General features: G+C 38.7%; 1 protein-coding gene across 3 annotated transcripts in view; it reads left to right on the forward strand.

Annotated features, from left to right (window-relative positions):
* Positions 1 to 25,335, forward strand: part of CDH8 (cadherin 8) — a 383,236-nt gene that overhangs the window by 191,189 nt on the left and 166,712 nt on the right. For all 3 annotated transcript variants that reach the window (XM_045989291.1, XM_045989294.1, XM_045989292.1), the window contains 2 exons: positions 18,294 to 18,461; positions 22,429 to 22,616. In XM_045989291.1, the coding sequence (XP_045845247.1) occupies positions 18,294 to 18,461; positions 22,429 to 22,616 (356 nt within the window). The remainder of the gene's footprint in view (positions 1 to 18,293; positions 18,462 to 22,428; positions 22,617 to 25,335) is intronic.

A 25,335-nucleotide genomic window follows, 5' to 3' on the forward strand; every position in this document is an offset into this window, starting at 1 on the left:
ATTGTCTGCTTTTGTGCTTGACTGCCAATACCTGTCTCTGAGTCAATTTGCCTCATTCCTCCATGCAACCATTTCCATAAATGTCAGGGTGCTGAATTTTTACATGTGCAAATATTTATGTAAGAGGGAGAATAAGCACAACAGTAATTTGATCCTAAGGTATTCAGAATGTTTCACAGGCATACATTAATTACACCATGCAGCTCCATGTTAAGTAGAACAGTACTCCTTTGGCTTTTGAGCTTTCTCTGGCCAGAATTTTCCACAACAGAAAGGGAGACGCGGAAAAAAATCAGCTCTTAACTAGGCCTCCATACATCTTCAGAAGAGGTCATCAGATAATCATTTACTTGGATGTGTTTACTTTTATATGGGATTCCTCACAAGTTGGCATGGGGAAGAAATCATTCATGCGTTGGCTCATTGAAAAATGCTAAAATATATTGAGAGACTGCTACCTGTCAGGTACTATTGTAGAGGCTGATAAACATCAATAAACAAGACAAGTCCATTTGTTTATTTTCTGCTCCCACTGGAATGCATGTGAGCAGAGACTTTGATAGCTAGGTAAGAAAGAAAGGGAGTGTCAGCCAAAAGTGGTGATTATTTTGTAATGGCTGGACAGGAAAAACCTCACTGATAATTTGACACTTGAGTGGAGATCTCACAAACATGTTTTTACAAAGGGAGGGTTAAAGAGATGAAGTGACTTGCCCATGGTCATACTACCTATTGTGTGCACCTGGAATATAATTGTGATGAAAATGACTTCTATCTGGTCTTATGGTTTTTATCAAAGTGTTTAGGGGACTAAACAAGGGATTCGTCATATATATTTTGGAATGAGAAAGATTAGAGTAGAAATACTTTTTACAGAAAAGAGGATGCTTAAAACTTCAGTACATTTGACAGAGGGGCAGGTCAGTTAGACATGAAAATAAGAACAGAAACACATTGAAAGCAAATTTGGTGCATCAAGTGTTATGATAGAGGAATGCATAAAGTGATAGCAGGGTTCAGAATAGAAGAGGATGAATTTGCATTTTATAAGCATTTGCTCATGCCTGCCTTATCTTTTGGGTTTTGGACTATTCCAGTCTGGAGAACTGTACCTCCTTTATCTTTGTGTTTCCAGACCCTAGGATAGTACCTATTTCCTTAGGGGTGCTCTCTCAATGGCAATTGATTTGAATGACATCATCTACGATTTTGCAAAGATGAGGAATTAAGAGAGTGGGAGTTTGAGGCATGGCTTCTTTGCTCTGGCCCTGCTGTGGGCCTGCTAAGAAATTAAAGTTAAGTTTGAGAGTCTTTTTTACAGAGTTAATGTAAGTGTGGAAGATGAGTCAGGAAGAAAGAAAGGTTGATTTTATTTATCATCTTCCTGATTCTCTTACATGAGGCTTCTTTGGAAACTAATAGCACTCACACCAGAAATGGACCCCTGGAATTTCCTCCTAATAACAGATCGTTTGCATATATAAATCTCGTGAGGCTTACGAAATTTTATTCAAATTCACCTAAAACATAAATGTCAGATTTGAAGACAAATTTATCCCTGTGTCCTAGTCCAAAAAGGTTTTCTGTATCATGTGATTTCTCTTAAATACATTGTACTTGTTCACACCCAGAGGTTACTTCTAGAGATGTTATTTTATTCAGTATAATCCTGCATAAAATGATCTCATGCCAATAGTGACGGTAAGTTCCTCAGAATCAGTGGCTTGCATTCTTTGTGTTTTTGGAAGATCAAAACCAAATAAACATACAAACCTCAGTTTCTTTAGTTACCATAAGCAACTGGTTGAGAGTTTGAAAGAAGTCATCTTTCACCTCCTCTGGGCACATCTTCTGCAGAGAATCTCAGTGCAGGCCGTTTGACCAAGCCTCATGCTTAGCAGGTAGGAGGTAATCAACGAGTGTGTATTGAATCAAATTGTAGGAAGTAGACATATAGAGAAGGTAGAGCTTCAACATTCATTCGTTTATGCATTCATACCAAATATGTATTCCCATAATATGTATCTTCACTTAGATTTGTGGGAGCAAAACCATTAAAAAGAACGCATATGGCCACAAAGGAGGAAAAAATGAAAAACAAGAAATGATTGATAGGAACCAGGAAGAGAAAGAGAAGGATTGTCATGTAATTGTTAAAAATCTAGAGCAGGAAAAGAAGATGTACTTATTAGTTACAGTTATTTTTTAAATTTTTAATATAGAGAATAAAAATCATGAGCCACTTAACGTATTTGAAGAAACAGCTCTGATATAACAACTGTCACAAAAGGAACACTAGATCCATAAAAATCCGCTCTTACTAATCCTCTGCATGGTAACTCTATTAACTAGAACATCTACTTCAGTTTCCATTCCGAGTGGTTTTGCCTCTGGCTTGCCTCCTAGGGAGGTCAGACAGCCTCCAGTTAATACAAGTCTAATTATCTCTGTCCTGGAGGGACATAGAGATCCATTCCCCTCTGCTTACTTCTCTATGATGGGGCATAATCATACCTAGATTTCAATATTCACAAATGTACTGACTAATCATTGTTAAACTATGGCCTATGTATATGAGCACCACTGATAAGAGCTCTTACAGGTGACATATGTCTCATTTTTTTTCCCCTGTAAGGTAAATTTCACTGCCCCAGCTTCTTACAAATTAAAAGAGTGAGGTCCAGAAAGCCAATGAGTTGTGAGCCTGGTTGCCCTGTTTTGTGTAGCTCTGCACATGGCAATGCATTGCCCAGCTTTTACACTTAGAATGTAGGAGTTGTGGGGCGCCTGGGTGGCTCAGTGGATTAAACCCCTGCCTTCGGCTCAGGTCATGATCTCAGGGTTCTGGGATCGAGCCCCGCATCGGGCTCTCTGCTCTGCAGGGAGCCTGCTTCCTCCTCTCTCTCTGCCTGCCTCTCTGCCTACTTGTGATCTCTCTCTCTGTCAAATAAATAAATAAAATCTTTAAAAAAAAAAAAAAAAAAAGAATGTAGGAGTTGTGAAGTTAGCCTGCTTATCTGTCTTCTCCACCGTATCCATAATACCTGAAAGAGTGTTTGATGTATAGGAGGTCCTGGAGAAACATTTGTGTAATGACGGGTTTTTTTCCTTGTCTATTACTTTGCTACACTATTTCTTCTCCTTATTCTGTGCAGAATCGTGCCCAGGGCATTTTGTGCCGTGTGCTTTCTTAGGTCTGTGAATGAGAGCTGAAAGGTATTGACGTGAGTGCAAAGAATTTTGGGTGGGGAAAGAAATTTAACTGAAAATAATCAAGCCCAGGATAATAAACAAGAGTGAGAAGGTGAGGTGAGTATTATTACACCAGTGGAAGGGGGCTGATGGTGCTTCTTGCACAGACACTGGTCTGATTAAGAGGGAATCACTCAGCAGCATTGTTCATGAAGACACAGGAGGGGAGGAGGAGGAGAAGAATTCTATTTTGAGAGAGAATGTGAAGGCAAAGAGAGAAGTCACTCTGCTGGGAAGGAAGAGCCTACATCCCCAAAGAAGAAGGTAGGAGGATTTCAAAAGCAGAACTTGGCGGAATGCAGCAAAGAGGTCAAGGAGAATGTCGGATTGGAAGGCACAAAAGGAATGGTGGGAAGATTATCCAGGGATAGTTGTGAGAACTGTGTCCATCGAATGATTTTAAACAAATCCAGTTGTCAGACTCTTGAGTGATTCTAATACGTATCTCCCCTAGGTACTGGAACACTTTTCAGTTCTGTACATCCCAGTTTTTTTTATCAGTCTTTGACTGACAAGAAAAATGTAGCAGAAGCTCAACAGTGGTAGGAAACCCTACAGTATTTCTTTTAAGCCCAATCTGGTTCCTGATTCTTACTTTAAAGGAAATTGAGGCAAGTTCTTGGCATATTTTAGGCCCTTTGTGACAGCCACCATAAAGAAAGGAAGACCCTGTCTTCCTGGTCAGACCCCTTTCATTGATGTCATGCCCCTCTGCCCTATGGCAAGGTGGTGGAACCAGATTGTTGCCTCATGTTTCTGAAGTCTTGGGTTCTGATTTGTTGAGTAGAAACCTTAGTCACACCTAGAGATCATGCAGTGTCATTTGTTGCTGCAAATGCAATGACCTCATGGGGCAAAGGCTTGGTTAATTAATTAATGAAAAATTTATTAATGAAAAATTTCTCTAACAATTTGAGTTTGAGGATTTAGTTAATTGGGAAATTTTATTAGCAAAGGCCAGCGTCTTGCTGTCTGTATTGTACAGATCCTTCAAATCAGGGTTAATGGGTCACTGGAAATTCCCTGAGTGAGGTCACGGAGTCGGTTTAGCATGTCTGAGTGAGGCATTATGAGAAGAGGAACAGCAATGAGCATCATTTGAAGCCAACAGGCAGACTTACCAAGCAGATCACTCTGAAGTTAGCAGTTAGTGACCATCTAGAACCTCCGAAGTGTAGGACAGACAGGCTGGTATAATGGGAAATGCTGAGCAGAGCAGTGGGTCTATCACTGTTTCAAACAAATTGAAATTCATGGAATATAGATAGTTTAACCGAGACCACAGAAGTTCACGTTTCTTCATGTTTAGTGGGAACCGTAATAGTTACCTAACTGGATGGTCATGAAATATAAGGAGGAGGTGATGGTAATTACTGTAAGAACTAAGCAGGTGACTGTGTATTCTCTCAGTCAGTGCATTAAGCACCATATCTACGCATGTATCCAGCACAAAGAAGGCTCAATAAGATACAAAGTATAGCTATTTTTATTATGAGTGATCATCAACAATCATCCAGCAACAATGTGGTATTGCTGATAGTTATACTACGGGTAGTAGTAGTAATCAGCTAATTACTATTTTATTATTGGCTTAATATTTTACATGCCTTACCTTCCTTCATAGTCATCTTAAGGAAAGGAAACAACAACAACAACAACAAAAAAAAAAAACATGGGGTAAGCGCTATCTCTAAGTACCTTAAGGGAAAACAGGAGCTCCAAGATGTTAAGAAATTGCTCGGGTTACTTACCATAGTTTGAAGGGAAGGGGCCAGAAATCAAAACCATTGTCTGATATCAAATCCCGAGCTCTAAAAATGTCCCGTTCTACTTGCCTCTGTTGCCAGGCCTAGAGCCTGACTGAGGTCTGGGGCCAGAAAGTTCCAAGAGAGCATGAGTGGAATCAGGGCCATTTTGGCATTTGAGGATGATATCATTTCAACCCAGTTGTGTTTTCAGTGTCTGCTATGGTCTGTGAACAATGTTAGATGTTATTGCATGTCATGTCTGTTAGGTGTTTCCATCTCTGTGTTATAGACGAAGAGACTGAGGTTCTGGGTGGAAGAGTTGCTTCACTTTACTGAGACTCAGGTGTCGGTCCTGGCCCTACCTGCGCTCTATCCCCTGCACAACCCTGGCATTCTCATCTGCTTAAGTTCTCAATCGCTAGGAGAAAGCATCCAATTTTTTAGTGACTTTCACTTTGCTTTTTTAAACCACCCATACTTATTATACATATAATTAGTTATTGGAATTATGGCTTAAGGAAAGAATAGGGCCATCATGCTCTTCGCAGAAATAATTCCACTTGATTGAGGAGTCCCTGGAAGTGTTTTCATTTAGGGGGAAAGAAATTTCACCTTAATTCTGAATAAGAATAATTGCAAGTATTTCAGTGTAACTCAGAATTGGCAATTTGAGAAGCATCATTTATTGGCTAGCCATGTGTTGATGCTATAAATGGTGGCCTGTGCAGAATTATTTAATAGAAGAATCCAGGAGCGACAGAAAGGACAGTCCCTATACTGAAGTCACTCTGCACAGTGGGTGTAAAAATACAGAGACAGGATATCATTGTTAATTCCCGTCGAGCTATTTTATATGTTCTTCCATAAGGAAATGGGCACAGACGAGGCTGTGATCCACACAGTGGGGGTAATTAAGAAGTCATAGTTACTTAGTCAAAGAATATACTGCTTTACCAGACAGGAAATTCACGTATAAGGAAGCAATTTGTACACATTGAGACACTTGAATGATCCTCAGTGTTCTGATTTAAGGCTTTCAGGCTTGCTGTTCTCTTGTAACAGTTTTCAGACACAAATGGGGAAGGTCAAGTAGAGGTTAATATATAAAGTCTATGTGAAGAAGTCATGTCTGTCAAACAGATTCATGTTAAGATGCTGGAATAGCATAGAAGATTATTAGACAAATGTCTTCATAAGTACTATGAGGAGATTTTTTTTTGGCAAAAGGAGAGTATATTACTTTATTAACACATCATAAGTAAGATTCCAGAGACTCAGATTTGGGTCTTTCTTCAGCCACAGTCTGTGTGGCCTGAAACCTATTTCATTGCTGAACCACATTCATAATCCCTAATATTCATGGAACATAGATTTTCAATTTGAGTTTTCCCATGAATTATTTTAGGAAAAATCAGATACCATCTCTATCTATATATTGGCAGATATATGTGCCAAGAGAAATAAATAATAATGTAATTTAAAAAATAACAAGTATGACCAGGACATCATTGGTAAATGATGTGGAGCAAAGCAATGTTTTTTCATGAATTCACCTTCAATTAATTCATGAAATGTTACTAGGATACATAGCTCTTCAGTATTACCCCTTTTTCTGAGTAATCCTGGGAATATCTGAAATAGGAGAGCACTGCACCAAAAATTTATACTGAGACATTGAATAAATTCAAATGTCAATTATGAAATGGGTAAAATATCTAGAGAAACAACGAGAGCCCCTAGGATCTTTAATCTGAAGAACACAGTCTCCTCACTGGTGTTCATTGAATGGTGTTATGCGTTAACTCTTGGCAAACTGATCACAGCCCTCGAGATGATACAGACCCTCCCTGGAGCCTCGAAGGCAGCAAGACTTTGGTTTGAATCTTGACACCCTCTTCTTCACTAAGTGACTCTGTTACCTTTTTCTTTATTTTGTTATTCAAATTTTAGTTAACATACAGTGCAGAATTGGTTTCTGGAGTAGAAGTCCGTGGTTCATTGCTTACATGCAATATACAGTGATCATCACAACCACTGGCCTCCTTAATAACCATCACCCATCTAGCCCATCCCCCCCACACCTCCCCCCATCAACCCTCAGTTTGTTCTCTGTCGTTAAGAGCCTCTTATGGTTTGTTTCCCTCCCTCCTTTATGAGTGATATTATATGGTATTTTCTTTTTCTGACTGACTTAATTTACCACAATACACTCTAGCTCCATGCATGTTGTTGAAAATGGCAAGATTCCACTCTTTTGATGGCTGAGTAATACTCCATTTGAGATACAGGTATAGATATAGACACACCACATCTTCTTTATCCATTCATCAATTGCTGGACATTTGGGCTCGCTCCGTAGCTTGGCTGTTGTTGATAATGCTGCTGTAAACTTAGAGGAGCATATGCCCTTTCGAATCTGTATTTTTGTATCCTTTGGGTAAATACTTAGTGGTGGAATTGCTGGGTCATAGGGTAGTTCTATTTTTAACTTTTTGGGGAATTTTCATACTGTTCTCTAGAGTGGCCACTCCACTTTGCATTCCTACCAGCAGTGTAAGAGGGTTCCCCTTTCTCCACATCTTTGCCAACACCTGTTGTTTCTTGTGTCTTAATTTTTGCTATCCTGACAGTTATAAGGTAATATCTCATAGGGGTTTTGATTTGTATTTTTCCAATGATAAGTGATGTGGAGCATCTTTTCACATGCTTGCTAACCATCTGGATGTTTTCTTTGGAAAAGTTGTCTATTCATGTCTTCTTCCTGTTTCTTAACTAGATAATTTTGTTTCTGGATGTTGAGTTTGGTCAGTTTCTTTTATAGATTTTGGATACTAACATTTTATCAGATATGTCATTTGCAAATATCTTCTCCCATTCCATAGGCTGCCTTTTAGTTTTCTTGATTATTTCCTCACTGTGCAGAACCTTTTTACCTTGATGAAGTTCCAATTGTTCATTTTTGCTTTTTTTCCCCTTGCCTCCAGTGATGTGTGTAGTAAGAAGTTGCTATGACCAACGTCAAAAGGGTTTCTGCCTGTGCTCTCCTCTAGGATTTTGATGGTTTCCTGTCTCACATTTAGGTCTTTCAACCACTTTGAATTTATATTTCTCTATGGTGTAAGAAAGGGGTCCAGTTTCACTTTTCTGCATGTTGATGTCCAGTTTTCCCAATGACATTTCTTGAAGGGACTGTCTTTTTTCCATGGAATATTCTTCCCAGCTTTGTCAAGGATTAGTAGACCGATAGTTGTAGGTCCATTTCTGGGTTTTTGCCTCTGTTCCATTGACCTATCTTTCTGTTTTTGTGCCAGTACTATACTGTCTTGATGACTACAACTTTGTAATATAGTTTGAAATCTGGAATTGTGATGCCTCCAGGTTTGTTTTTCTTTTTCACAACTGCTTTGACTATTCAAAATTTTTTGTGGTTCCATACAAATTTTAGGAGGGTTTGTTCTAGCTCTGTGAAAAATGCTGGTGATATTTTGATAGGGATTGCATTAAATGTGTAGATTGCTTTGGATAGCATACACATTTTTATAATGTTTGTTCTTCCAATGCATGAGAATGGAATACTTTTCCATTTTTTCGCATCCTCTCCAATTTCTTTCATAAGTGTTCTATAGTTTTCAGAGGACAGCTCTTTTAGCTCTTTATTTATTTATTTATTTATTAGATACTTATTCCTGAGTATCTTATGGTTTTGGTGCAAGTGCAAATAGGATCAATTCCTTGATTTTGTTTTCTGCTGCTTCCTTATTGGTGTGTAGAAATGCAGCAGATTTCTGCACATTGATTTTATATCGTGCAACTTTGCTGAATTCACGAATTTGTTCTGTTAATTTTTTGGTGGAGCCTTTCGGGTTTTCTACATGTCATATCATGTTGTCTGCAAATAGTGAAAGTTTGACTTCTTTCTTGCTGATTTGGATACCTTTTATTTCCTCTGCTGCCTTGTAATTGTATCTAAATGCCTCTGGTCTCTGAGACATGACAATTATCAACATTGAGTGTTTCCATACTCCAGTGCTGATCCCCCAAAGCAGCTAGAAAAAGCCCTCAATTACCATTTTATTTTCTGTTTCTCTTTTTTCTTCCCTCTTCACTCCCATCTACCTTCTCTCTTCCATCTTGTATTGATTTTCTTGTTCTCTCCTGCATTTGTCCATACTGATTATGTGCAAGAAATGTGTTTGGTTCTGGGCATGTGAGAATGGATGAGACATGGTTCCTGTCTCCAGTGATTTACTATCAGAACAGGTTGAAATCACAAAAGTAAATGCTATGAGAAAGCGGCCAACAAAGGTGTGGAGGATCAAAAGGAAGAGAGTAATTAGTTCTACCTGGGAAGGCGTCTCAGCCTCTGAAACATCTGAGCGGGGCCTGAAGGGTTGGATGGAATTTTAAGAGGTCCAGTAAAGGGCAAGGGTAGTCCAGGCTGCATGATCCACACAGAGTAGTGAAGGCGCTAAAGTCAGTGGAAGAATCTAAAGAAAGGTTAAGTGTCTGGGGAATCAAGGACGTATGCTATGCAGAATGTTGTCATAAAAGATGAGTTTAGGTACAGATCATGTAGAGATTTGAATGCCAACAATAAATTTTGTCTGTCATCTGGAAATCACTGTGGGGACATCACTATTTTGAAGTTGATGTGGGATGTTTATGTTTGCAGCCCTGTTGAATATCATCTTTGTTTCCTATTTTTTAAATAAGGTAAGTTTATTTTATTATTACCACTAAATTAATAACTAAATTTCATTTACATACATATACATGTATGCCTATATTTATAAAATGTAAATATAAAATTAAATATATATATATCTGTGAGCATACATATGTATAAATAGGTATATGTAAAGATAAATGTAAAATATATATTTACATATATCTCTGAGGGCATCTGTATCTGTATTTATACCTATATCTGTATAAAGTAAGACATTTGGCTTTTTACTTTTCATGTAATATATTAACTTTAAACTGTTGTTTAGCAGTTAATAACATTTTACATATAATATCGGTAAGCCTCAGGGAGTTTCAGTGATTTACTCAAGATCACATGGCTGGTAGTATCAGACCAAAATAATTTCTCATTTGTATAACCTCCGAGTTCATGTTCTAAAACGTATACTCCTCTGCTTTCCATAACATTGTGCTGAGAAATTTGGGGGAGGAGGCAATCTTCAATTCCTTCACAAAAACACATCCCATTATCTTTGTTTATATTCTTTGACAAATTTTAAGCACATAGAATAGTCATTTCATATTATTTTTAAAATTTAAGAATTGTTATAAGCATTTTATATTTATATATGTCTATGTTTATAAACATTTTATGTTTATATAACACAATTTTTAACATCTGCTTAACATTGTACACCTTCGATCTCTATCACCTTCAACACTAATTTAATATTTCCCAATTGTTGCATATTTCAATTGCTTGACATCTTTAAAAAAAAACACACACAAAAAAGTGAGTATATCACTCTAAAAATTTGAGATCTCTGGAAAAAGGAAAATTTATAATTTTCTTGGAATAAATTCTTAGTTTTACAAATACCAAATCAAAGTATCTAAGTAAGATTTTGATTGCTGATACATTTAGCTCATTAGCTTTACAATTATATTGTAATATTTGACATGAGCATGAGGGATATTTGATAAATCTAGTTTTTCCAAATCCAGACCATTCTGTTTCTCTATCAACCTATCTATCATCCATCTATCATCATCTCTCTAGTTAACTCAGAAGTTACAGTCACAAAGAAAGGGAAATGCATATTTTTGAACCATAAGGAGGGTAAAGGGTTTTTTAATGATTCACTTTCTCCTTTGTGATATATCTGTGCAAGGTTGACATTATTGCAGTTATTATACTGACGCTGTTCTTCAAGGATAAGATGGGCGTGTGTTGATGCATCTCTGGTTATATGTCCTTTACCCCTCGTTCATGGCAGCATATGGTTAGCAGAAATTGTGACTACCATGTATGGTGCCCAAAAAGAATTTATCCTGGTGAATTTGTATCACTTAATCTCATCAATGAGAGACCCTTTTTCCACAGATAATAAAATGATAATTGTACATTGAACTGGCGAGAGTTTTGGGCAATAACAAAGCTAGTGGTTTCATAACCAGGATAATATGTTCAACAAGTCTTATTCAAAAGAGGAGTCTAGCACAGCATTTTATATCAACTGCTGTCTTTGAACGGCACAATCTGGGAGACCCGCAAAGAGTGAATTACAGTAATCAGGCTTCAAAATGACAAAGGAGTTAATCAGCATCTCCTTGCCTTGCTCATGAAGACTCTCAATCTGGTGATATCACAGAAATTATAAAAAGAATCCTCCGTGATGGATACAAAATGCTTCTCAAATGATAACACCAAAGACAATGGTAAACACACATATGGACACACACACACACACACACACACACAAGTCTTAAATTTTGAGATGACTGAAACTGGATTCTCATCAGAAGTCCTCCCTGGATAATGAGACAGAAGGAACAGCTGTTCAGCACTTAGGAAGAACTTAAGGCCAGCCTAGGACTTAAATTTTTCAACCACTGCAACAGAGAAATCTCCATTTGATTGAATAAAGTTAACATAAAAGGGTGTCTTTTAAATACAGGCGAATTGACTCACAGTAGGGTAATGAATGCCATGTTCAGGGCAAGACGATTCCCCCTTTCCCTCCTTAGTTATCCCACCCATTCACCTCCCATTTCACACCTTCCCACCCCACTCTCCAGCGCCGGGTTCAAAATCCCCATTGAATTAAATTCATCGAATGAGAATGGGTTCTCATTCATTCTCATGAAATTTCTGATGAGAGTTGCTTTTCAAAATGAAGTTCTGGGGAAACTCTTCTAAAATCTGATTGTTCATGTTCCCTCTTCTGAATTTACCTCACCAGTCATGCTTTTGAGACTCCAGCAGGACTGGCTCTTCCTCCTGAACACAAACTGTGTTTTTGTTTTGTTTTGTTTTTCTTCTCCTCCGAATCTTAGAGGCTCCTATTTTCAAGGAAAAAAGTTTGTTCCAAGGATGTTCCGTGTTTTTTTTTTTTTTTTTTTTTTTTTTATCCAAGGGTAACCTCAGTGAGGCGCCTATGTATAACTAGAATGGTTACTGAGTTGGAATTTTCTAAGCATCAAAGACAAAAAAGATGTGATATTTTCAATTGTATCAACTCCAAGTCAGTCCTGATATTACCATGTTTAATTAGCGAAGTTGATTTTCTTTTTTGTGAGGCTGTTTATCAAATGCCTACATCAAAGAGTTTTGCTCACTGCCCCCAGAAGAAAGCGTTCTGTCATACTGCTTGCCATAAAACTGAAAACTCTAATTTGTTGCCAAGTTGATATAATGGAAGTTTAAACACAATATTTAAGCTTCTAAAAACATTGCTGGGCATTGAAAATGTGTAACTCTGAGCATGTGGGAAGACGTGAGCATTAATCTTGCTTCACCACTTTGGTGACGAAAGATGGACGCAGTTCTTGTCTTGGGGAGTGGGAAGCTATTTGAAATCAGCACCATCAAAGCTGGTTTTTTTTTTTTTTTTTATTTGTTTATTTACAGCATAACAGTGTTCATTGTTTTGGCATCACACCCAGTGCTCCATGCAGTACCTGCCCTCCCTATTACCCACCACCTGGTTCCTCAACCTCCCACCCCGCCCCCCCCCCCCGCCCCTTCAAAACCCTCTGGTTGTTTTTCAGAGTCCATAGTCTCTCATGGTTCATCTCCCCTTCCAGTTTCCCTCAACTCCCTATCCTCTCCATCTCCCCATGTCCTCCATGTTATTTGTTATGCTCCGCAAATAAGTGAGACCATATGATACTTGACTCTCTCTGCTTGACTTATTTCGCTCAGCATAATCTCTTCCAGTCCCGTCCATGTTGCTACAAAAGTTGGGTATTCATCCTTTCTGATGGAGGCATAATACTCCATTGTGTATATGGACCACATCTTCCTTATCCATTCATCCGTTGAAGGGCATCTTGGTTCTTTCCACAGTTTGGTGACCGTAGCCATTGCTGCAATAAACATTGGGGTACAGATGTCCCTTCTTTTCACTACATCTGTATCTTTGGAGTAAATACCCAGCAGTGCAATTGCAGGGTCATAGGGAAGCTCTATTCTTAATTTCTTCAGGAATCTCCACACTGTTCTCCAAAGTGGCTGCACCAACTTGCATTCCCACCAACAGTGTAAGAGGGTTCCCCTTTCTCCACATCCTCTCCAACACACGTTGTTTCCTGTCTTGTTAATTTTGGCCATTCTAACTGGTGTCAGGTGGTATCTCAATGTGGTTTTAATTTGAATCTCCCTGATGGCTAGTGATGATGAACATTTTTTCATGTGTCTGATAGCCATTTATATGTCTTCGTTGGAAAAGTGTCTGTTCATATCTTCTGCCCATCAAAGCTGTTTTAAGGCGGTTTATTTTTAGCAGAAAGGGTGCAGGGATCTCTTGTCGACTGTTTTAAAATAAAAGTTGAAAATGGATAAAAATGCTATTTAACTGAGGATTTCTATAACTTTTTACAGAGGTCAAAATTTTTGACTTCGCAAATCTGAGAAGAAAAATAACCATATTTTCTGCTTTGTTCGAGGTGGTATTTGGTACCAAACAATACTTCTTTTGTCTATAAAAGAAATAGCCTAAAGCTTGGGAGAACATAGGAGCCAAAGCAAATAATTCAGGGGAGAAGTAGAGGCAACTTTTAAGGCAATTTTTTTATTTTAAGAGTTTATCATCATATTGCAACATCTATGTAGGTGAAATGATCTGCCTTTGTATAGGAATTAAAAAAAAAATTTTAGTGACATATGTACAAATGACCCAGTATGAGGAGAAAAATGGGAGGGCTAAGGGCACTTGGGTTTTTTCCTACATGCTTTTATGGCTACAAGGTAACAGGAAATATGTTCCAGAAATTCTGTCTTGAATTTTCTAATGAGTCATTGCTAGTTGTGAGGTTGAGACTAGAGGCAGGTCAGAAAGCAAGAGCTGTTTATTATACAGTTTGTACCGTAGCCAGTGAAGTATGCTGCATGCCCTCAAGAAAACTTGGAGAGACTCCTTGCCTGCCTTAGAAATCAGAAAACCCACTCTTAGTGTTCTCCAAGAAAAGAGAAAGTGTGAAGACTTCCATGTGCAGCTTTCCAGCTGGGTTCTCCTGAGCAACCTCACTTAACTGGATAGCTATTGTTCTCCTTCTCTGATGGGGAAGCGAATACCTGCCCGGCCATGTCAAGGGGTGATGTGTTATTGCACTGAAGTACTTTTGAACTGTAGATGTCTGTGAAGAATGACATGCTGGAAACATGGTTGACCCTTGGATAATGAACCAGTATCCTAACCATATTTTTTAGGGTCTTGGCAGGAACAGGGTGATTAAGGATAATTTAATGAAGTAACTGTTGACAAAGCTTGGCCAGGTTAAGGGAGACCATCAAGGGACAGTGAAGTACCCCAAGGCTAGCCAGCAGAAGTGGTGCCATCACCACCCCTAGGCCTGAGACAACAAGGGATTGGGGCAGCTATTGGACACTAGAGTTTTGCTCTGGCAGTATCTGAAGATAATAACCATAGACTGGCCCAACATATTATTGGAGTATTTGGAGAGCCTGGAACTTCAGCTGCTACATCCTTGCAGTCTCCTAGGGTAACGTATGTTGGTTGAGTCTAGTGCAGAGTCAGAAAGTAAGAAAGTCCATGGGTGCCCAGGGGCTCGGTCAGTTGAGCATCCAACTCTTGATTTTGGCTCAGGTCATGATCTTGGGGGCATGAGATCAGGCCCTGCATCAGACCTCCCCGCCCCCCCTCCGCCCCGCTCATTGTGGAGTCTGCTTGGGATTCTCTCTGTCCCTCTACCCCAACTCCCACTTGTGCTGTTTCCCTCTCTCCCTTTCTTTAATGAATGAATCTTAAATAAATCTCTAATGAATAAATCTCTAGTGAATGAAAGAAAAGAAAAAGAAAGGAAGAAAGAAAGAGTTCATGGAGGCAATCCATAAAGGTCACTCTTTCATGCCAAGAGTAGGTGGAAAATGCAGGAAACTGGATCTGGCAGTGGAGGTGTGGGGGGCAACAGGAGAATGTTTAGCACTGTAACCATCATCCAGATAAGCATTAAATAAATTCTGATTGGGAAGGAAAAAGCGGAAGGAAGAGAGCACAGGTGGGTAACTAGAGTATGCCAAGAACTGTGCATGAGTTCTCTCACACCGTCCTAGCATACCTACAATGGGAGGATGATTATTGTTTCCGTTTGACAGGGCAAGATACTGAGTCCTGGCAAGTTTAATAATTTGTTCATGGTCACAAAGCTAGCAAGTGGGAGATTGACACGAGAAACCAAACTTGTTTGACTTCAATATGAAGGAGCATTTAAAGGGGACGCAAACTTGTCAATAGATACGCATATTTGGTAGTATGAATACCGTATACCTTGATGGTGGAAAGCATAAATGTTTCTGTAATGGGTGGAGACCCGTGGAGCTCTGCTTTTCCCATTTCAGCAAGCCCTTCCACCATAATGTGTCTCTAACATTTTGATGTAATTCATAGACATTAAACCTAGGTATGTTATTATAACCGATCCTCAAAACTATTTTAATTCCAAGCGGTTTGAAAGAGACCACATGGTTGTTGTTGTTTTTTTTAATTTAGTCTCTCACAATATATTTTTTTAAATGATAGGAATAATACATATCACACTTCTCTGGGTCTGAGGAAATTGTAAAAATTCTTCTTCTGAAGTAACCTCAAAGGACTCATGTGTATACTTCAACCCATCTGCTCATTTTGGGGGAAAAAAAAAGAATAAAACCAAAAACAAAAAAATTCCTTGGGGAATTATATCAGTTTCCTCTGATTATTAAATGTTGTGTGCCAAATTCCAAAGTCCAGTGGATGGCTTAGTTCAGGATGACCTTCGAATGTGATGGTACCTAAACTTTACATTCGTGTAACTATGATGGGAATAAAACAATTTTCTAATCCTTTCTACTGGAATTGGGCCCATATTGGAGATATGCTGAGTTAAGGAGTATACAACCATGGCAGAATAGCCAGATGGGCATCTCATCGTGCTGATGGTTAGGTTTTGTTGATATTGTTGTCATTTTTTGTTCATGTTTGTTTTCTCACATAGTAATCTAAGTTTGCATGATTGCTATATTTCTGTTTTTCTCTTCTTTCTGTTTTTGTTTATATCTAAGTATGGTCTATTGATTCACATTTTGATATGATCAGATCTTGAAACAAGCCATTATATTGCAAGATATTATTATGTTGCAATCAATGTTCCCAAATAAATAAGGTTATTTAATCAGGGCTCCCTGAATGTGAATCTCAGATAGAAAAGGGGTGTCAAGATGTAACAAAGTACATTGGAACTAGCAGTTCTTCCCAAAGCCTGAACCGTCTCTGGGTGGATTAGGTTTCCCTGGGCACTTTGGTGCCTCGCCTGCTACTCGAATCATTCAGGGGTTTGAACTCCTTGTACACCTTTTACAGACAGATGATTTAATTAGGGCTTAGAGTCTAGAGGAAAAAACCAAACAAACCATGATTATTATTTCAGAAATGGCCAAGAGAGTGGCTCATCCTCAATTTGAATTGAATTGAATTGAATTGAATTGAACCTGGGGTTATTAGGAGGGGAGAATTCTCTAGTCCAGACGGTTTTCTTTAACTTGGGCCAGAGGTCTAACACTCATCCATTCAACAGGCGAATTTTGGGCTAGTCACAATAATTTCTATCAGGGGATTTTATCAATATAGTGGTTGGAGGTGTGTTTTCTGAGAGAGGGTTAAGTGAAACTGCAGGACACAGGAAAAAATACAGTACAGTCATTGTAAGAGAGCTAGTCGTGCTTTAAAATGGGAAAAATGGAAATAATTGCAATATCCATAGGAAAGCTTAAGTTACTGATAGTGTATTCATAAATGAAGAATGATGCAGCCATGAGAAGTAATGAGTTGGATGTCTATATGCTAACAACAACAACAACAAAAAGATCTCAAAGATAACCCCTCTGTGATAAAAGAAAGTCCCAGAAAAGTTCCTACTGTATCATGGCCGCATCTGTGGTTTAATGTTCATATGCATAGACGTACATTCGTGTGCATAGACATATAACGGCTTTGGAAATGTACCCATCCAAATGTTAGCAATATTTATCTATAGATAGGAGAGTAGGGAGAGGGCTAAATAAAGATTTTTAAAATAACTTCAGAAGTATCTACACACATTTTGAATCTTTAAGGAGAATATTAAATTACTGGTGAAATACATAAAAGAAGCAGATGGATGAAACCCTGAAAATATATCAAAAGAAAAACACGAACATTTTAGCACTGATGATATTATGTTATTTTGTATTATTTTGTACCTCCTTTCTCTCTGTATTTTCATTTTTTTTCTAATTTTTTTGTACAATAGAGAAAATGTAACAATTAAAATATAAATGTGGTTGAATAGTACGTTAGGATTTAGACACTTGCCTGTATTAATTCTGATTGTTGTTTTATTCATCTGTGTTGATCCTAATAATGTATTTATTTCTTTCATCTCTCTGATATATTTGTGAGCTTCAGAATAATTTATCTTTGACCTCAGAGCCTTCAAGCTATTTATGTATTTACTCCTCTTGTAGGGGAATTGGAGTCTGTGATAAATTGTAAGATTCTTTCACTTGCAGGGGTTTCCTGGGTAGATGAGGCTATGTTATGATTTATACTTTAATTTGGTAGGCAAGAGTATGCCATTCAGTTTACTTTCTAATATATATCTTTGCAAGTTCTCTCTCTTTGTTCGATACACTCCAAAATGTATGTTTGCAAGTTAGCCACGAATGCCTGTGACTAAAATCGTTCTCAGTGTTGGCATCACAGATGCACAGCAGTTAAAAGGCAGAAGAGGGGCGCCTGGGTGGCTCAGTGGGTTAAAGCCTCTGCCTTCGGCTCAGTCCTGGGATCGAGCCCCGCATCGGGCTCTCTGCTCCGCGGGGAGCCTGCTTCCTCCTCTCTCTCTCTGCCTGCCTCCCTGCCTACTTGTGATCTCTCTATCAATTAAATAAATAAAATCTAAAAAAAAAAAAAAGGCAAAAGAAAACAGAAAATTATCTGAATGGGGACTTGATGTGTGCACCTGGGTATGTTTGTGTGTGTCAGAGAGAGTTGTGTGTGTGAGGGAGTTGTCACATTCAATTGGAATGAACCGTCTGTCTGAAAGTGATTCTCCCATTTTTTTCCCCCTCAGCAATTATAAAAACTGCCCTTCCCAACATGGACAGAGAAGCCAAGGAGGAATACCTGGTTGTTATCCAAGCCAAAGATATGGGTGGGCACTCCGGTGGCCTGTCTGGAACCACAACACTTACAGTGACCCTTACTGATGTTAATGACAATCCTCCCAAATTTGCCCAAAGTAAGTGAGTTCCCCGCACTGGGTGAAAATCTCTAAGTATGTTGTGTTTTCATTTGAACTTATGTCCTAATTTTCAGCAACATTCAAAAAACTGATAGTAATCATTGAATGCTGATTGTATGCAAGGTATGCCAATTTATTATTTTATAAATGTAAATTTGAATATATAAATATGTAAATATATAAATATGTGTTTTATATATATAAATATATGTTTTATATATATATAAATATATATATGATAAGCCAACTCTTCTGCTATTTTGGTACTAAATGTATCTCCATTTTATAGATTTCAAAGAAGTTGAAAAAATTTCCAAATATTAAATGTGTAGTAAATAGTGGAGCTGAGAATGTAGAACCAGGGTATCTGACTTGAGGATGTGTGCTTAGTTCTCTTTCATGGTACCTCCCACTAAGAACTTGAGAGAATGATTAAAATGTACCTTAGTGTGCTATCGATAATCTCACTTTGTTGGATTAAAGAAACTGATTTCCTTAGTACTTGAAGGGGGAAAAGCAGATATGCGATACACTTGCTGCACAAATAAGACCTCCTCCTTCTTGTGACTTCCTGTAGTTCCTCCCACAGCCGTCAGTGGTCACCGACCCTGCTCTTCCCTACTAAAGCCATGCTCTGCCTCAGAAGTATCTCAACAAAATTTTAGGCAGCCACCATTCATGAATCAGGGAGATAATCATTATTTTCCAACTTTTCCAACTTGTGAGCACTTACCCAAATAATCTGACATAGATGCCTTGGGAAGGCCTTTCTGACATGGAGACTCTTAAGAGATGAATGATGAATAGGAATTAGCTGGAACAAAGTGAAACCAGGGGAATGGGTGGTGAACGTTGTAACTGGAGGAAGAAGTTGTCCAGAACCCCATGAAAGAGGGGTGTATGGCCCTGGATGAGAATTAAAAGAATCTCACTCCCATTGGAGTCTAGAGCATCTGGAGAGTTAGGTTAGGCAGGAGTTAGCTATACTTGGATTTGGTACCATTTTAAGTACCATGATCTTTTTTTTTAATCCCCTTAAGATCAGTGGGAAGCCATTAAAAGATTTTGCATTGTAGGTTAAGTAATAAAATTGGATTCCAAGGAAATCAGAGAAAATGAAATCTTGCGACTGTCTTCCAAATGTTCTCCACACTACAGCCGCTTAAAGGGTGTTTATAACCATTCATGTAAAAAGTGAAAGCAGGGCTGGCAAGCAAGGATGATCTCAGTGGAACTGGAGGAAGTATATAGGTGTGAGAGATACTTAAGGGTTAATGATAACAAAAGTTTAAGGATACATTGCATTTTCAGTCACCTTGCTGCCATGAGCGATTACATGCCTGCTGATGCTTTTTGTTCTGATAGGGAATACCATAGGAGAACTTGTTTTTGAAGAGAGACGAGTAGGGAGAGAAAGGGAGAAGGAGAGAGACACACATGGGGCTTGAAAATGACACATTTGAAGTTCTTCGAGAATTTATCTGCAGAACGAAATTCCAAGGTAGAAAGATCAGAAGGGATTCATTTTCATTAGTGATTTTAGAATTTTCACTTTTGGCCATGCATAAATCAGATAACAATGCCACCCTTCCCCCCCCCACTGGTTTTTTTTCTTTACTTTCTACCTCTTTTAAGTTTTTTTGGTTTTTTTTTTTTCCATTTTATTTATTTTTTCAGCGTAACAGTATTCATTCTTTTTGCACAACACCCAGTGCTCCATGCAAAACGTGCCCTCCCCATTACCCACCACCTGTTCCCCCAACCTCCCACCCCTGACCCTTCAAAACCCTCAGGTTGTTTTTCAGAGTCCATAGTCTCTTATGGTTCACCTCCCCTTCCAAATTTTTTTTTTTTTAATAAACATATAATGTATTTTTATCCCCAGGGGTACAGGTCTGTGAATCGCCAGGTTTACACACTTCACAGCACTCACGATAGCACTTACCCTCCCCAATGTCCATAGCCCCCTCCCCCTCTCCCAATCCTTTTTAACCACATTGTTGAAATGGAGAGAGTACTATGTCTCCCATCCTTTCCCAGGTTCTTGTATTTACTTTTCAGCGGCCATTATAGTTAAGGCTGTAATATGCAAGTCTTCTTTCTCAGAAAATGATTGTTTCAATTCAACGGTGGCAGGTGAGTTTCATTAGCTAGTGTTCCCTTTCTTAGGGGTAATAACTATTAACGATGATCATACTGATAGAGATGATGAATGAGCAGAATAGGAATGGATAAACGTTCCATTTGCTTGGCTTCCCAAGGCTCCCTGATGTAGGACCAGCAGCCAGGTGAAGCCCCTTGCTGGCTTATTTATTTAATAAGCATACCTAGAGGGATCATCTCAAACCTTAACTGGTATATAAAGTTTGAAGAAAATAGAATCATTATACCAATTATGAGAGAATTGGGAGACTCAGTATTTGACATGTAGATTTTCAGTGAGACCTTATGGTGAAACTATTTGGAAAACATTTTTGTTCCCCAGGCCCATAATTTCATGATTCTAAGAGACATTTTTATTTCATCATTAAATAAAAGTGTGTTACTGCTGAGGAGAACCTTACCCATCATCTGAAATAATCTGGTTAGATCGGGTAAAATGAGCCTTTGTTTGTCCAAGGGACTCAGTGATTGAGTTCTGACTAGAATTAGGTAATGTTCTTCAGATTTAATTTTTCCTTTTGGTTTATAGCTCATCGAATATTTATCTTTTTCAAAACCCTTGTTTTGGTTGCAGTGGGACTAAAACTTCCTGGTTGTCTTGACTTTTGGTTCCCCAGAAATAGGCACCGAGACAAGAATTTGATTATTAAGTAGTTTATCTTGGAGATGATCCCAGGAATCGCCAGTAGGAGAGTGAGGATGTGTGAGAGAGGATAGAGAGCCAATAAGTACATTATCAAGCCAGCTATGATTGTGCGGGTCTGGAGCTTTATCCAGGAAGCTCTGAAACACTGTAAATAAACAAAGAAGAAGAAATAGCTTGATGTTACCCTACCAGAGAGGGGAGGAGCCTGGGATTTTATATCATAAGTGGTGCAAGTCTTTGAGGGCCGCTTCCGTGAGGGCATTAATTTTCTGGTAGTTCTGGCCTGACAGGCAGTGGGTAAAATGGGTTCTGAAGGCCAGAGAAAAGCCTCAGGCAAAGAAATGCGGGAGTTGGCAGTTAGATGTAGGGCAGGTGTGTATGAAAGTGATAATGACCAGGGGTTATGGTTGCTTCCCTCTGCCAATGAAATGAGTGACACCAATACACCAACTAAAGCGATTTGAGTAAAAATGGGACAAATACCACTAATTAGACACATTTTACTGGCCCTATGGGAGAATAAACGTACACTGTAATTGTATTTTGCCTAGAGAGTTTTGGAGGTAAGGATTTCTGGTCTTCAGAGCAATGAGAACTTTAGTAACAGGAGGGCTGTTTTATGTGTCTGAACAGCTTGCTGCAGGGCACAGCAGAAGTTTAGTAATTGGATTTTATCAAAAATGGTCTACAAGTCTGTAAATATAAAGGTAACTTCAAAAGTGACTTTCAGTGTGTTACACATTGCATCTTTCTGTGCTGAAATTAGCTTCATATTTTATGTTGGGCAACAATGAGTATCCCCACGGGCAGCCAGTGTGATTATACAGCAAATTGGAAAGAACATTGACGTAGACTCACTAATATCCTGATATAACTCTGCTCTAAATATACATTTGGTAAACATATGGTTGAGTAAGTTTCATATCTAAGAAGAGTCTCGAAAAGAAATCACTTCTTCTGGGATCTCTTTGTCTCTGACTCATGTAAAGGATTGTGCATTTTGCAGGAAAAGGGATACGTTTGTCTTCCATCACTGTGTTCCTAATTTCTATAGGTGTGCTCAGAACAAAAAAAGTACCCAATAAATATTTGCTAAATGGGTTACTAAATGAACGTAATTAGTGCCATGCTCAGTGTTTCTCTCCTTTTTCTAAGGTCTGTATCACTTCTCAGTACCAGAAGATGTGGTTCTTGGCACTGCCATAGGGAGGGTGAAGGCCAATGATCAGGATATTGGTGAAAATGCCCAGTCGTCCTATGACATCATTGATGGAGACGGAACAGCACTCTTTGAAATCACTTCTGATGCCCAGGCCCAGGATGGCATTATAAGACTAAGAAAGGTAAGCTAAGGGTTTGTTCATCTTCCAGATACCTCTTTGAAACTTGAGTTTTGAAGTTCATAGGAGTTGGGTGGACCTCTTTAGCTGTGAAAAGGTAGAGCCCTTTTTGTACCTCATACCCTTGGCCTCACTTCCTATTTCAGCTAAAGCCATGCCAACCAGTCACCATGGTGTAGGTAGCTTCGTGTATCCCCCATCATATCTCTCTCATCGATGCCCCAGTGTTCTTCCCTAAGCTGAAGGAATTTGCTCAGTTCCTTTCTAGAGCATTCCAGTCACAAAGGGGAAGTCAACACTCAGAAGGTAAACCTCAAGCAATGAAGGACGTAGATTGGTAGGCACTTCTCATTCTTTTTTTTTTTTTAAAGATTTTATTTATTTATTTGAGAGAGAAAGTGAGTGAGCAAGAGAGACGGAGAGCACAAGCAGTGGGGAGGGGCAGAGGGAAAGGGAGAAGCAGACTCCCCACTGAGTAGAGAGCCTGATATGGGGCTCGATCCCAGGACTCTGAGATCATGACCTGAGGTGAAGGCAGACGCTTTACCAACTGAGCCACCCAGGTGCCCAGCAGTTCTTATTCTTTGGAGACACTATTCTGAGGCATATTTTCTATGGTTCTTAAGAGGATTCCCAGTAGGAAGAAGATTCAGTTGGCCACAGAGGTGGCAAGTTCAGTGGCTTTTAATCCTTCTCTGTAGAGCTCTCCCCATTTCTGCACTTCTATTTCATGGAATATTTCCAAAAAATATATTGCAGATTCCTGAGTGTTTATTGCAGGCTCTGCTTTCAGGAAAACTCAAAGACAGACAAAGCAGTCCACCTTAGTCATTCTAGCCAGCTCCAGCACTAGAAAGGTGGCGCCAACCCTTCCCGCTTTGGGTATTCAACACCATGCATCAAAAGTCCAAGCATTATGGTAAAGGAAGCTCATCTTTGCTTTGCTCCTGCGAGTGGGACCACCGTTGGAGAAGGAACTATCTCCATGAATAGTACAGATCATGTACCGTGATTTGCATCTACTTTTGCCAGCAGCCATTTCTTTTGTGATAAATGTGAAAAATTTTGTACAGTATTTTCCATATTTATCTATCATCATGACATTTGCATTCATAAAAAATTGTAGAATGCATTCCATTGTTTTGTGGGCATTGGCATTTGCAAGGAAAATACCCTTTTGTCCTTATCATGAGTATTTTTTTTTTCAATATTGTTCTTCATGTCTTTTTCACGAAATAGCACAAATTAATTTCAGTTAAATATGTTGGCTCATGAATAAGAAGATAGATGGCCGAGCACACTGTTGGGAGCCAACAGTTCTTTGTCCATTTTGCTCAGCATTACATTCATGTGATTCCAAGCTTACTGTCTAATTCTCTCTGTCATGTGACATAGGAATCTGCTTCCAATGCTCATGTCCTTAGACTCCCCCCTTGGAGACATGGTGACAATGGGAACCTGGAGTTTTCTGGATATGCTTTTGTATACAAAGTCAATTGTTTAAATTAATTTTGAGGGAAAAAAATGGCTGCATTTATTTTAACTCTGGGCGGAGCAATACTAGCTTTCTACCTGGCTTGAGTTTAGGTTAAGAGTTACAAAGTATTTAAAAAACTCATGTTTAAAATAGAGTACAGTATAATTATACTTGAGTCAATTATTGAATAACCCAGAGCCACATTTTCCTTGGCTAATGATTCCTAATGTCATTTTTATTGTTATTATTAACTGCCATCCTTTGCTACCATAAGGTGCTTTTATAAACTGAAGCAATTAGCCGTGTGTTGTAGTTTTATTCACTGTTATTCATAAACACGGAGCTATATACTACGCATTTTGACACCAAGAAAACCGTGTATTTTACTGTAGAGAACAATGTGTAGGGAGTCATATTTCTGCAATTCATGGATCTTCTTTTTTGTCTGATAAAATCCCAAGGACACCAGGATGTGTTTGTATACATTGTTATTATGTGGAGCTAAGACATAAACAGAATGTAATCTGCTATACTTAACAGTGTTTGTGAAGAATTCGAAATTACAAAATTGTTACAGCAGGGGTGATTGGCAAATTAAGAAAATGCTGATGTTGAATCCTCTATTCATAGGTGCATGTGCCTGGTAATTTCAGAATAGACAGGGAAGTGAATATCTGCCTTGTTTACTAGAAAACATTTCCCCCAAAAGCCAAGTCCCATTAGAACTGAATTCAAGTAGAAAAATCAACCCCGAATTTTGAGAAAAGTATACATATTTAAGCTTGTACAGGGGTTCTGGAAGAGTCCACTAATGCCAGCTTGTCTTGCAGCTTATTTTTTTTTTTAAATCTGCATTGCAAATTTAAAGTTCTGTTCCTTATGAAGATTTGCAGCGCACTCCTGAATAGTCTCTCTGAACCTTGACAGACGTTTATTCTTGAAAGCTGACATATTATGAGTTGCCAAGAATTGCACTGTAAGGATTCTGATACAGATGGGCTTCTGAGTGTTCAGGGGACCTGCTTTCTTCTCCCTACCTCTCTTTACCTAGATCATTAGCTGAAGGCTCAGGGGCTCTTAAGGAATGACGTATTAATATATCAGAAATATTGTCAGTAATGGTGCAATGAGGTAATTCCAAACGGCCAGACCTAGTTATCTATATATACAGCTTTCACCCTTCCTTCCTGTAAATATAAACACAGATAAACATGCATCTGCATACATATTGCCTTATATGCCCAC

The sequence above is a fragment of the Meles meles genome, chromosome 19, assembly GCF_922984935.1.
Source record: "Meles meles chromosome 19, mMelMel3.1 paternal haplotype, whole genome shotgun sequence".
Classification (NCBI taxonomy): Eukaryota; Metazoa; Chordata; class Mammalia; order Carnivora; family Mustelidae; genus Meles; species Meles meles.